At 45.2% G+C, this 14,689-nt stretch overlaps 2 protein-coding genes across 2 annotated transcripts in view; one reads left to right on the forward strand and one right to left on the reverse strand.

The window, feature by feature from the left end:
- Window positions 1-14,689, reverse strand: part of LOC143957207 (uncharacterized) — a 441,673-nt gene that overhangs the window by 226,142 nt on the left and 200,842 nt on the right. The gene's annotated exons all lie outside the window — the stretch shown is intronic.
- MRPL16 (mitochondrial ribosomal protein L16) lies at window positions 2,398-13,850 on the forward strand. The gene is made up of 4 exons (XM_077467300.1): window positions 2,398-2,560; window positions 4,725-4,796; window positions 8,309-8,457; window positions 12,667-13,850. The coding sequence occupies exons 1-4, from the start codon at window positions 2,506-2,508 to the stop codon at window positions 13,150-13,152; spliced, it is 762 nt and encodes a 253-aa protein (XP_077323426.1). The 5' UTR covers window positions 2,398-2,505; the 3' UTR covers window positions 13,153-13,850.

Raw genomic sequence — 14,689 nt, forward strand, 5'->3', positions numbered from 1 at the left:
GATTTCAGTTACGAGAGATGGAGGACCTCAGTTATGAGCAATGGAGGACCTCAGTTAAAAAGGATGGGGGACCTCAGGTACGAGGGATGAAGGAGCTCAGTTACGAAGGATGGGGGACCTCAGGTAGCAGAGATGGAGGACCTAATTTACCAGGGATGGAGGACCTCAATTATGAGGGATGGAGGACCTCAGTAACAAGGGATGGAGGACCTCAGTTATGAGGGATGGAGGACCTCAGTTATGAGGGATGGTGGACAGGTTATGAGGGATGGAGGACCTCAGTAACGAGGGATGGAGGACCTCAGTAACGAGGGATGGAGGACTTTAGTAATGAGGGATGGAGGACTTCAGTAACGATGGATAGAGGACTTCAGTAACGAGGGATGAAGGACCTCAGTAACGAGGCATGGAGGACATCAGTAACGAGGGATGTAGGACCTCAGGTACAAGTGACAGAGTACCTTGGGTACTCGGGTACAAAGGATGGGGCAGTTACGAGAGATAGAGGACTTCAGGGATGGAGGATCTCTGTTACGAGGTATGGAAGATCTCAGTTACGAGGGATGGAGGACCTTAGTTATGAGCGATGGGGGGTCTCAGGTATAAGGGATGAAGGACCTCAGTTACGAAGGATAGGGGACCTCAGGTAGCAAAGATGGAGGACCTCAGGCTCGAGGGATGGAGGACCTCGGTTACGAGGGATGGAGGACCTCGGTTACGAGGGATGGAGGACCTCAGTTAGGAGGGATGGAGGACCTCATTTACGAAGCATGGGGGACCTCAGGTTCGAGGGATGGAGGACCTCGGTTTTGAGGGATGGAAGACTTCAGTAATGAAGGATGGAGGACCACAGTTACAAGGGTTGGAGGACCACAGTTACGAGGGATGGAGGACCACAGTTACGAGGGTTGGAGGACCATAGTTACGAGGGTTGGAGGACCACAGTTACGAGGGTTGGAGGACCACAGTTACGAGGGTTGAAGGACCACAGTTATGAGGGTTGGAGGACCACGGTTATGAGGGTTGGAGGACCACAGTTATGAGGGTTGGAGGACCACAGTTATGAGGGTTGGAGGACCACGGTTATGAGGGTTGGAGGACCACAGTTATGAGGGTTGGAGGACCACAGTTATGAGGGATGGAGGACCACAGTTACGAGGGATGGAGGACCTCGGGTACGAGTGACAGGGGACCTCAGGTACCAGGGATGAGGCAGTTACGAGGGATAGAGGACTTCAGTTACATGGGATGGAGAACCTCAGTTACGAGGGATGGAGGATCTCTGTTACGAAGCATGGAAGATCTCAGTTACGAGGGATGAAGGACCTCAGTTATGAGCAATGGAGGACCTCAGTTACAAAGGATGGGGGACCTCAGGTACGAGGGATGAAGGACCTCAGTTACAAAGGATGGGGGACCTCAGGTAGCAGAGATGGAGGACCTCAGGTACGAGGGATAGAGAACCTCGGTTACGAGGGATGGAGAACCTCAGTTATGAGGGATGGAGGACCTCAGTTAGGAGGGATGGAGGACCTCAGTTAGGAGGGATGGAGGACCTCAGTTACGAGGGATGGAGGACCTCAATTACGAAGGATGGAGGACCTCAGTTACGAGGGATGGAAGACTTCAGTAACGAGGGATGGAGAACTTCAGTAACGAGGGATGGAGGACCCCAGTAATGAGGGAAGGAGGACCCCAGTAACGAGGGACGGAGGACCTCAGGTACGAGTGACAGAGGACCTCAGGTACAAAGGATGAGGCAGTTAAGAGGGATAGAGGACTTCAGTTATGAGGGACGGAGGATCTCGTGTTACGAAGGATGGAAGATCTCCGTTACGAGGGATGAAGGGCCTCAGTTATGAGCAATGGAGGACCTCAGTTGGAAAGGATGTGGGACCTCAGGTATGAGGGATGAAGGACCTCAGTTATGAGCAATGGAGGACCTCAGTTGGAAAGGATGTGGGACCTCAGGTATGAGGGATGAAGGACCTCAGTTACGAAGGATGGGGGACCTCTGGTAGCAGAGATGAACGACCTCAGGTTTGAGGGATAGAAGGCCTCAGTTACGAGGGATGGGTGACCTTAGGTATTAGCAATGGAGGACCTTCATTACAAAGGATGGTACCAAGGGATAGAGGACCTCATTTACCAGGGATGGGTCCTAAAATGCCTCCATGATTTTCAGGATCCAACTATACCAGCTCAGTGATGGGACTGAATTTTTCATCTATTGTGAATAAAAACATGCTGAACATCTATGAATGAGTCTTTCTATAAAATAGGATGATGAATATAATGTATTCCTTCCAGTCTACACTGGCACCGCCCCTCCTCTATTCCCCGTAATGGGTCAGAATGGGCGGCATCAGCTCACACGTACTGCGCAGGCGCCGTAGGCGGAGCTTCACAGAATTGACCTTGACCGGTTCGCTCCTCCCAGGTTGGTGACGTCACATCCCGGGTAGCTTGGTGTCCGGGAGGGCTCTGTGTCCGTCTGGCGGGAGGATGGCGCTGCCGTTGTGGAGCCGCCTAACGGGGCTGCGAGGTCTACTGCTGACAGGTAAGGAACACCCGGCAGCATGCCTGCGGTTTACCATATGCTCTCAGGGAAAGTGACAGGGATCACATGGAGAATCGGTCCGCTGGAGGGCGTGGCGGCTCGCCGATTTGTCTCCAGTGTCCTGTGTTACAGCGGCCATTTTACTGTAGTCTTATGTTAGTTCAGCAGTATAGAGCGGACTTCGGCAAAATGGCTTCTATACAGGAGACAGAACTGTATGGCTTGCTGTATATAATGATCTACAACAAAAACCTGGTTTAACAGATTAAAGATTTTTATTTTTTTTGGCTAGCCTGGAGTGTGCTGGGGACATTCCTTGCATGTTTTGCCCATGTGCACCTTTCAATGGAAGTTATAATGAAGATAAAGAGAAACTCCACCTTTTAAGGGACAATTGTGCGGTCCCAAAAAAATTTCCCACAAACAGCTTTCTTTTGGTGGCATTTGATCACCTCTGCAGACAATTTTACTTTCTACGATAAAACATTCTATACAATTTTTAAAAATCAAATTTCTTTATCAGTTTAGGCCAATATGTATTCTGCTACATATTTTTGGTAAAAAAAAACTGGTGAAGAGAGAGTTCTGTGTTCCTGCTTAGCAGAAACACAAGATCTCCCTCTTCCCCCGTTGAGAGAATGGTGGTCTGCCTCTCTCGGAAACGATTGCTGAGTGTTGGCGAGCATCGGGTCCACAGGACCCGCTCATTGGCTCCCGCTGTGTTTGATCGGAGCGGGTCACCAGGGGGTCGTGCCACCATACCCAGAGGAGGCAAACAACGTACAGCTATGTTGTTTTGTGTAGCCGGGGCCGCTCTGTCGCAGTATGTGGGCGGTCCTGAAGTGGTCAAAGCAAATCTGTCAATTTGCCCATTCAGGGTACAGTGACGGGTTCTCATACTGGGACATCCTCTGACACCCACTGAGTGCCATCCCGTCTCTCCATTCCTCTAGCAGAACATTGCGTCTTACCTGTGTGTCATCTCTATGTCAGAGCTTATGGAAGGTCGATGATCCCCTATCCAGTGGCTAGTGATTGGGTAGAAGGTCACACGCTTGCCCATACCCAGAAGTACTGAGTGTTGGTGGACCTCACCAGAAGAATTGAGCGGTGATCGCACACAGCAAAGGCACCGCTGGGCCGGGGGTTGAGCTTTCAGGTTCTCTTTAACCACTTCGATACCGGGCACTTAGACACCTTCCTGCCCAGGGTAATTTTCAGCGTTGTTGTAATTTGAATGCCAATCAAACGGTCATGCTACATTGTACCCAAACTAATTTTTTAGCATCTTTTTTCCATACAAATAGAGCTTTCTTTTGGTGGTATTTGATCACCTCTGCGGTTTGTATTTTTTGTGCAACAAATAAAAAAAAAAAAAAAAAAAAAAAAAAAGACCGAAAATTTTGGGGAAAAAAACAAGTTTTTCTTTCTGTTAAAATTTTTTGTAAATAAATACGTTTTCTTCAATAACGGGCGCTGATATGGCTGCACGGACGGGCGCTGATATGGCTGCACTCGTAGGTGGCACTGGGCACTCATAGGTGGCAGTGGGTACTTATGGCTGGCACTGATGTGTACTGATAGGTGGCATTGCTGGGCATCATATGTTATATAATGGTGCCAGTCAGTGCCCATTTGTGGGCACAGATTGGGCATAATTTGCACACGTGGATGGCCATGGGGTACATACCTGGCCATCCACATGCTGCTCCCTTCCCCGGTGGTCCTGGCAGCTCTCCTGGTGGTCTAGTGTGGGCACCTGAGGGGGGGGGCTGCGCTGATAATCAGCATAGACCCCCCCAACCCAACAACCCCCCCCCCCCCCCGTTAGGAGAGCCGCCGGTTGGCTCTTCTCTACTCGCATCAGACACTATTGAGGAAAAGCTGAGGCGGAAGCCGTTGAGGCTTTTACTGTTGACATTGTGATCAGCCGTGATTGGACATGGCTGATCACGTGATAAAGGGCCTCCGCCGGTGTGTCAGATTGGCACAACGATCCACCGATCGCCATGGCTGTTATCCTGAAGGAACGTCATATGACGCCCAGTCAGGATAACAGAACCATTTCCCGGGCGTCAGTCTGCTATTGACCGGGCAGGAAGTGGTTAAGCTTATCTTTGTTTAGATTTGGTAACACACCATTGTGATCTTTTTCTCTATACAGGCCGTGTATCCAACACATACAGAACCGCCACAGCCGGACTGAAGTCTTATGAACCGCCACCGGATTTTAGAGGTGAGATGCTGAACAAAATAAAAATACCGTATGTTACCAAAAGTATTGGGACACTTCCCAGTCTAGTCCGTAGGGTTCAATATTGAGTTGGCCCACCCTTTGCAGTTATAACAGCTTCAACTCTTCTGGGAAGGTTGTCCACAAGGTTTAGCAATGTGTCTATGGGAATCTTTTACCATTCTTCCAGAAGCGCATTTGTGAGGCCAGGCACTGATGTTGGACGAGAAGGTCTGGCTCGCAGGCTCCGATCTAATTCGTCCCAAAGGTTTTCTTTTGGGTTGAGGTCGGGACTCTGTGCAGGACAGTCAAGTTCTTCCACCCCAAACTCGCTCATCCATGTCGTAGACCTTGTTGATCCCCAAACTGTTCCCACAAAGTTGGGAGCAGGAAATTGTCCAAAATGTCTTGGTATGCTGACGCCTTAAGAGTGCCCTTCATTTGAACTAAGAGGCCAAGACCAACTCCTGAAAAACAATCCCACATCATAATCCCCCCTCCACCAAATGATCTGGACCAGTGCACAAAGCAAGGTCCATAAAGACATGGATGAGCGAGTTTGGGGTGGAGGAACTTGACTGGCCTGTACAATCCAATAGTTATATAGTAGGTGAGGTTGAAAAAAGTCCAACCTATGTGTGTTTTTATGTCAGTATTACATTGTATATCCCTGTATGTTGTGGTCGCTCAGGTGCCTATCTAATATTCTTTTTTTTTTTTTTTTCTTTTTTTTTTAAATTAACAATGCTCCCCACTGATACCACTGTGCATGGAAGAGAATTCCACATCCTTATGGCTTTTACAGTAAAGAACCCTCTTCGCAGTTTAAGGTTAAACAGCTTCTCTTCTAATTTTAGTGAATGTCCATGTGTCTTTTTTTTATTTTATTTTTTATTCCCTTTTGTGAAAGTTTTATCCCTATCGGTGGGGTTACCAGTACAGTATTTATACATTGAAATCCTATCCCCTCTGAAGTGTCTCTTCTGCAGAGGGAATACGTTCAATGCTTGCAGTCTTTCCCCATAACTGAGATCTTCCAGTCCCTTTATTGGCTTTGTTGCTTTTCTCTGGACTCTCTCCAGTTCCAGCTCCTCCTTCCTGAGGACTAGTGCCCAGAACTGGACGGCATACTCCAGTAGGGCCAAAACAACTAATCGATTATTAAAATAGGTGTCAGCTATTTTCATAATCTGTTAATCGGCCAGCCAATTAGTTGGCCTGCATACAGAATTCATTATTTGTTTACATATCAGGAAATACAGTGCAGCACACATACAGCTCAGTACATCATCCATACATGTCAGTAAACTGCCTGAGAACTTGTGAATGTGTGAGGAGCAATGCCTCATGGGACATGTAGTCCTGGGCAGGAAGTGAGTGGTTCTAAAGGCAGAAGGTGTTTTTTTGTTTTTTTTTTACCTTGCTATAGGGGCTCTCTATACTATAGTTTTCAGCTTACTATTGGGGCACTCTGAAGGCAGGAGGAGCCAGGAGCAGGCAAGAGGGACCCCAGAAGAGGAGATTCGGGACTGCTCAGTGTAAAACCATTTCACAGAGCAGGTGAGTATGACATGTTTGTTAAAAAAAAAAAAAAAAAAAATCACTTTTTAAAGGATATCTAAAGGTAAATTAAAAAACAAACCTCATACTCTCCTCCTCTGTGCAGTTGGTTTTGCATAGTGTCCCCGATCCTCCTCTTCTGGGGTCCCTCAGCGGCGCTCCTGGCTCTTCCTCTCCTGGAGTGCCCCGTTAGAGAAGTGCTCTCCCTCAGGGCACCTGTGTGGGCGCGCTCCCGTGTCCTGCTGCTGCGTCGATTGACACAGACAGCAGGACTCGGCCATGTCTCTAACTCCCAGTTGAATTTGATTGACAGCAGAGGGAGCCAATGGCTGCGGTGCTATCAGTCTATCCAATTAGGACACGAGACACCTGGAGTGCTCCTTCCCGGCGCGGGAAAGACGGGGTTCAGGAAAGTAAAAAATAGGGGCACGGGGGGGGGCCTGCTACACTAAAGGAGGTTTTTCGCCTTAATGCATAGAATGCATTAAGGTGAATAACCTCAAGGGTTCACAACCCCTCTAAAACCACTTCCAGATGGCCCACCATCGTTTATGTTGGTACTTTGAAGTGGAATATCATTGTTATGGCAGCAGCTAGCTGCTATAACCCAGGTATCCTCTTCTTCAGTGAGCGGTACGGTTTCAGATAAAAGTGGTCACTGCGGTGGATTCGCTGCGAGATCACTTTTATCTAATTTTTTTTTTTTTGCATATTAGTGTAAATTATGAGATCTGGGGTCTTTTTGACCCCAGATCTCATATTTAAGAGGTCCTCTCATGCTTTTTTTTTCTATTACAAGGGATGTAATAGGAATAAAAGTGACACATTTATAATTTTTTTTTATTTTATTTTTTTGGTAAAAATAAAAAGTTAAATAAGATTTTTTTTTTTTTATATTTATTTTAAATGCGTCCCGAGGAGTTCGCGTGCAGAAGCTCCCGCCCATCCTGAGTACTCCCCATTTATCACCACCCTCTGAACTCGCCCTTGTAGCCAGTTTTCAATCCATGTACTCACCCTATGGTCTATGCCAACGGACCTTATTTTGTACAGTAAACTTTTACAGGGGACTGTATCAAATGCCTTTGCAAATTCCAGATAAATCACATCTACGGGCCTTTGGCAACTCGCCTCCTCATAGAAGGTTAATAGATTTGTTTGGCAAGAACGATTCTTCATGAATCCATTCTGATTACTGCCAATGATACCGTTCTCATTATTAAAATCTTGTATATAATCACTTATCTTCCCCTCCAAGAGCTTGCAAACTATTGATGTTAGGCTAACTGGTCTGTATTTCCCAGGGATATATATCGGTCCTTTTTTAAATATTGGTGCTACATTGGCTTTTCTCCAATCTTCTGGTACCATTCCAGTCAGACTGTTCTTGAAATTAAGCAACAATGGTCTGGCAATTACTTGCCTGAGTTCCTTAATGACCCTCGGGTGCAAGCCATCTGGTCCTGGTGACTTATTAATGTTAAGTTTATCAAGTCTATTCCTATATCTATCCTCAGCCATGAGGGTGGTTCCTGCGACGTGTCATGAGGATAAACAGTACAGACTTGGTTACTGAATTCCCTCGTGAAGACTGAGGAGAATAAATTCGCAATGGGTGGAGCAAACAATGTTTACATATGCATGCGTTTACCTTTTTATATACTATTTATCACAAGGATAATTATCTTAACTTTTTCTTTTTGCCACATGACTATTTTCAAATCTCATTTGACTATACTGAAAAATAGCCGTATGTTTTGGAAAGGAAAGCTCCTTTTTTTTTTTTTTTTTTTATTCCTGGTGATTTTTATTAATTTTTTTTTTTTTTTTTTTTTTTAATGCGTAAAGAGCGGACATTGTGCAGTACCTGCAGCTGGCAGTTATAAGAAGTTTTCTTTATTTTTCTAACCCAAGGGGCCTACATTACAGACTGAATAGTTGTTCCTGTTTCTCAGGGATCCAGATGAAGGAGAAACCTAAACTACGGTTTCTGAACAGGGCACCGGACCTAGTGAAAGTGGTGAAAATGCCTAAGAACCTAGGAGACATCCGCGGCCCTGCGACCGAGGGACGGGACTTCCGAGAAGGAAAATACGGCATCTTGGTAACAATAACTTATCAGTAATATAACGGACTTAAAGTGACCCTAGAGCACAGGGTCAATTTGTATGTTAAAGCCTAACTCTTTACTGTGTGTGTGTGTGTGTGTATATATATATATATATATATATATATATATGTGTGTGTGTGTATAATAATTTTTTTTTTTTTTTTTTTTGCTCTAAACGAAATTGCTTATAATGCAATATAAAAGTCCAACTGTAGAAATCACAGATCTGTGATAATGCAGGTAAATCCAACAACCCTCCTCCCCGTGTGTGTGCACCATCACCACAGGCAAACTAGACTCTTACCAGAGAGCCTGGACCCTTTATTATGAAGGGTCAAACAGGTTTGATGTCGCTTTCTTTGCAGGTGTCATCAGCTGTGGAAATGTGTCCACAGATCAAAAAGTACAAAAATTATATTTATATTTATCCTGCAAGGCTAGTTATAAAAATACCTGAACATATTCAAAAATGTGGGGGTTTGGTCACACTATATGGTAATATAGTGCTAAGCCCACTTACTGCGACAAAGTGCGCCAAATTAGTGGGTCCTACCCTAGTAATAGAATGAAAGTACCTGTATCTCAGATCAAAAAGGGCATTGGCCGGATAGTCAAACCGGACTCCATCCACCCCACGAACAGATCATTCCTGCCACTCCTCGCACCTACATGCAGCTCTGCCGCACCTCCATCCTTGTCCCCTGCAGAAGCAGGCTCGGCTCCGGGCCAGGACAGTGTCCCAGGTCCAGGGCGGACAATGAGGACGCAGAGGCAGCTGTTGAAGAAGCGATGACAATGCTGCTCCTGGTCCCTAGAGACTCGCCACAGACAGCGCAATTCGCTGCTACTAGAAGACCCCTTGTCAAGGGATCTCCTAGTAGCAGCGAAGTGCGCTGCCTGTGGTGACTGTGCATGCACGAGGTGGAGGTTGGGGGTTTTTTTTTTTTTTTTTTTTGGATCTACCTGCATTATCACGGGTCTGTGATTTATACAGGTGGTCTTTGATATCACATTATAAGAAATTTTGTTTGGCGCATCACTCACTTTTTCTTGTATGTGCTGTTATTGTGATTATATCTCACTTTAGTGGTGCTTCTGGACTATATATACTTTAATGGTTTTGATTGATATGATTTATTTTCCCCAGTTGTCTTCCAGGACAGCCCAGAAGAGAAGCCCCTCCAACAGGAAACACATCACCAATACGCTTTAAAAGGCAGTCCCTTTGCTGAACTGGTCAGTTTTTTTTTTTTTTTTTTTTTTTTTTTTTTTTTGCTTCCTCCGGACGGAGGAGATGCATTACTTGCAACCAGGGTGAGGGAGGCCTCTGTTCTCTGGCTTTTTTTGTTCCACCCACATCTTTACCTACTTTTCTCCACTGGGAGCAGCTAGTAGGATTTTCTTCAAGAGGGCCCTCCAAGACCACTCTGGAGAGGAAGGTGGTAGCTTGGTTCCCTTTCTCCTTCTGTGCCTGGTGAAGGCATGACTTGAAGTGCCATACCCCCTTGACAGGAACCGACACAGGCAGCGTGGGTTTCCAGTCCAAGTGTATGGTTGCATGCACTGTCTGCTCTATAGGACATTTTTGGGCGAGGGCTCGCGCAGTAGCTACGTTAGGAAACCCCCCCCTTACCGCTTAGTCTTTTCAGGTATCAGTGCTGTCTCCATGTAACAAATCTGTTGTACATACGATGTTGTTCATGGAACTTTAACATGGGTCCCTGAAGGGATAATGCATGTCTCAAGGCACAAGCTGTGTCATATTTCATATATATATTCATGTAGATGGGGGGGCGGGGAAGAGAGTCAGAGTCTTGTTGGGTCTTGTCTCTTGAGAATTTAAGATAACTAGGCCCACTATATGTATGAAAATTGCAGTATTTCCAAGGTCTTTGGACTTTTAATGACCCTCCCCCACAGTAAGTTCTTGCTAATCCTCTCATGGACTGTCCTGGAGGATGACTGGGGAAAACCGGCGTTAGACTTGCCGGTAACTCTGTTTCCAGGACGGCCAGGTTCTCGCCCTTTTGTTAATGGTTGTTATGTTTGTATATGCTTTAAGGTTTTTGTTTTTAAAACTGACCAGTTCAGCAGAGGGACTGCCTTTTTTTAAAATGTATATTGGTGATGTGTTTCCTGTTCCTGTCGGAGGATGAGCTGTCCTGGAAGACTCTTGCTCTTTGACCCCCCCCCCCCCCCCCCCCATACTCTACTCCTTTTTAGCAGAGGCCCTAGAGCAATAATGGCGAATGTTGGCACCCCAGATGTTTTGGAACTACATTTCCCATGATGCTCATGCACTCTGCTGTCTATTTGAGCATCATGGGAAATGTAGTTCCAAAACATCTGGGGTGCCAAGGTTCGCCATCACTGTGCTAGAGAATAAATTGGTGGGTTTTGCCATTTTTGTCACACAGTGCGCAGCAGTTTTTCGAACACAAACTTTTTGGAAAAAATAAAATAAAATTTTTATTGCACACAAACACAATATAGTTAATTGTTTGGCGAAATATAAAAGATGTTATGCTGAATAAATAGTTACCTAACATGTCACGCTTTAAAATTGCTCACGCTTGTGGTATGGGGACAAACGACTCTCCGTTGAGAGGGGATAGCCTGAGAAGTCAGCGTGAGGGGTGGACCCCCTTCACCCACATTTAAAATCTTTTACATCATAGAGCATTGCCGGCCGAAAAAAAATGATGCCAGCTGCAGCCATGACCCTGGTATAACCGCTTCAACCAGAGGACGTACGGGTACATCCTTTTTGAGGGAAGGGGTTATTTAAATTTAAAGACCAGCCGCCGTCGTTATAGGTTGGTACTTTGACAGATAGCTGCAATAACCCTGTTTATCCTCTTAAACGGCAGCTGGCTGGCTTTCAGATAAGTGGTCTCTGCGGTGGATTCATCGCAGGATCACTTTTTATATCGGTGGCAGAAAAGGTGCCCCTTACCGGAGCCATCGGTAGCAGTGGAGACTATCTTGTACTCTTCTGTGAGATTGGATGCCGAGTGAGGAAAACATGGCCCCCACTTCCAGTCCAATCATGTCATTGACTTTGAGTGGGGGATATCTGAATGATGCCTGCAGGCATCCTTTAGATGGATATCATCTTTTAGACCTGGCGATTCTGTGCACCATAAGAACAGTCAATGATAGCAGCAGTTCAGCAAGACAGGCCTGTGTGATCAGCAACCCGGAGAAAAAATCTGCCGCGCTGTACAGTGATCATAGAGATTTCCACCAACCAGATGGTCCCCAGTCATCTCTGACCGTCGGAGGCCCGGAGACGTTATAATGTCACGTTCGGCCGGCGGAAGTAAACAAAGCCGCAATATCGGCTGGAAAGAAAGAGATCAGTCCTTTTTTATCTTATTTATTTATTTTCTCAATCTTTCCAGCCTGGAGGACAGATGTGGGACCCCACATCTCTCCATAAAGAGGACCTGTCGCACACCATTTCTATTACAAGGGATGTTTACGATCCTTGTAATACGAATAACAGTGACCCGTAAAATTAAAGAAAAATTTGAAAGCGCCCGTCCCGCCGAGTTCACGCACAGAAGTGAACGCATACGCAAGTCGTGCCCCGCATATGAAAACTGTGTTAAAACCACACATGCGCTATCGCCGCGATTGTTGGAGCAATAATTCTAGCACTAGACCTTCTATGTGACCCAAAACTGGTAACCTGTAAACATTTTTAAATGTCCCCAATGGAGATTAAGGGTAAAAGTTTGGTGCAATTTTGAAGCATGGCATGTTGGGTATTAACTTACTCAGCATAACATTATCTTTCACAGTATAGAAAAAAATTGGGCTAACTTTACTGTTGTCTTCTTATTTGTTTTTTAATTCAGAAAAGCGTTCCGCTTGTAAGACCACTGCGCAAATACATTGTGACAGTTTTGCAACAACCGCCATTTTATTCTCTAGGGTGTCTGAAAAAAAACTCTGGGAGTTATAAGTAATTTTCTAGCAAAAAAAAAATGTTTTAACTTGTAAACAAGAAATCTCAAAGAGGTCCAGAAGTGGTTAACAAAACTAATAAACAATTTTTAGGCTCCAGCTGGCACCTTTTTATAGCCTTATAAGCTTGTACAGAATATCGGGTCACTTTAAAGTGGCTGATTTGAGTTGATGTTGCCTGCTAATGTGAAGTTACTCTGTCTAAACGCCTCTGATATTTTTTGTTCTTAGGCTCTGGGAGGCGGCTACTTACACTGGGGCCATTTTGAAATGATGCGTTTGACCTTAAACCGTAAGTTTGACGCTCGCACCACCTTCAGCCTGTGGATGGTGGAAGCGCCCAACAAGCCCATTACTCGCAAAGGACTTGGCCAGCGTATGGGTGGAGGGAAAGGCGCTGTGGACCATTATGTCACCCCAGTCAAAACCGACCAGCTTATCTTGGAAGTGGGGGGTCACTGCGAGTTTGAAGAGGTCCTGCCGGCCCTGGAACAAGTGGCCAAGAAGCTTCCTTTCCCAGCAAAGGCCGTTAGTCGGGAGAGCCTAAAACAGATGCGGGAGGAGTTGGAGGAGAAGAAAAGGAACAACCAGAATCCATGGACATTCGAACGCATTGTGACTCGCAACATGATGGGATGTAGGAAGTATCTAAGTCCGTATGACCTTAATTTGAAGGGCAGATACTGGGGTAAACACTACCTGAAAAATCGTGTGTGAGGCTGGTTACCTTACCTGTTAGAAATTGTGGAGGCTCTTATGGTCTGTTAAAGTGGTTATAAACCTCCAAACATGAAATCTGAACAAAGCATATCCCTCTATAGAGTGTACTTGTCTCAATTAAGAGCACTAAGTGTCATTTTTGTCTCATTCCTCCTCCAACATGAGTCACAAGTTTTCCTGACGCCAAAAGAAAAAAAGGTGACAGGGGCGGGACCTCTAGCTGATTGACAGCTAGTTTTCCTTCCTCTTTGCTGAGCTCTGCAGAGTGTAATTGCAGCTTTCCATCCCATGTTTTCAGACCGCTCAAACGAGCTTTATAAATTATGGATTTGAACGGATGTAGAGAAGAGGGCAGATAAACAGGAACAACGTATGTATGTGTATCACCTGAGGCCAGTCACTTCACTGGGTATATGTTGAGGATTTACAACCACTTTAACTTCTATGGCTCCGCATAATTCTGTAAAATGGGGGCTGTTTTGTTTCCAGTCCAAATCCATAATGTGGTGTCATCCTGTGACAAAGTGGAGTCTGTTTTATGCAATTCGTCATCTAGCATCTATCTCTGCAGATCGAACCTATAAAATTAGCAATGAAACCACAGGCTGAAAATGATGAAATTAAGTTGTTGAATTTGTACTTTTTTTATGCCAACAAACTTCATTGGGATTTAAATAAAGATTATTTCACAATGAGGAGTTGCAGTGATCACTAAATATCTATCTGGTAAAGCCACAGACAATACGGTACTGTTCAAAAGTCTTAGGCGTAAAAAAAAAAAAAAAAAAATGCTGTCAATGAAGAATGCTTTCAGAAATAAAAGTGATTAATAGTTTACTTTCCATTTTATTAAATGATAAAAATAAAGAACGGAAGGAAAATCCAAATCAAATTGATGTGACCGCCCTTTTCCTTCAAACTAGCATCGGTTCTTCTAGGTACACTTGCACACAGTGTTTGAAGGAACTCGGCAGGTAAGTTGTTCCAAACATCCTGGAGAACTAACCACAGATCCACAGGCCAGCCTTCCTTCACCATGTACATCAATGAGCCTTTGCTGGTTTGTCGGTTTTCCTGTCTTGGTCCACTGCTAATCAGTCCTGACCACTGCAGACCTGGAACATGCCACAGGAGCTGCAGTTCTGTAGTACCTCTGACTGTCGAATTTGCTGAAATACTTACGCTGGTCCAATCTTTTTCTTTTTTTTTTCTGCTTTCAGCAACATGTTTACTTGCTGTCTAATATGCCCCACCCACTTTCAGATGTAATTTTAACAAGATAATCAATGGTCATAATGTTATGGCTGATTGGAGTGTTTATCACCTGTATCCCTTGTATGCATATCACCTGTACTATCTATCTAAGTTTGCCCACTTATAAAGAAATGAAGGGTCTATATAATTGTTATAAGTGTATTTTAACCACTTTCCGCCCGTCCACCGTCAAATGATGGCTGAGCGGTGCGACTCTTGTTCTAGGTGGACGACATATGACTACCTCCCAGAATGACGCTCTCACGTGCCCCCGCCGTGT

The sequence above is a fragment of the Lithobates pipiens genome, unplaced genomic scaffold (assembly GCF_037356315.1).
Source record: "Lithobates pipiens isolate NorthernLeopardFrog02 unplaced genomic scaffold, aLitPip1_a1.2 Scaffold_51, whole genome shotgun sequence".
Classification (NCBI taxonomy): domain Eukaryota; kingdom Metazoa; phylum Chordata; class Amphibia; order Anura; family Ranidae; genus Lithobates; species Lithobates pipiens.

Excerpts from the sequence above, each read along its gene's own strand:
- MRPL16 (XM_077467300.1), top strand. The coding sequence starts at position 2,506 with ATGGCGCTGCCGTTGTGGAGCCGCCTAACGGGGCTGCGAGGTCTACTG. Across the intron at positions 2,561-4,724 it reads GCGAGGTCTACTGCTGACAG|GCCGTGTATCCAACACATAC; the intron begins GTAAGGAACACC and ends TTCTCTATACAG. Across the intron at positions 4,797-8,308 it reads ACCGCCACCGGATTTTAGAG|GGATCCAGATGAAGGAGAAA; the intron begins GTGAGATGCTGA and ends CCTGTTTCTCAG.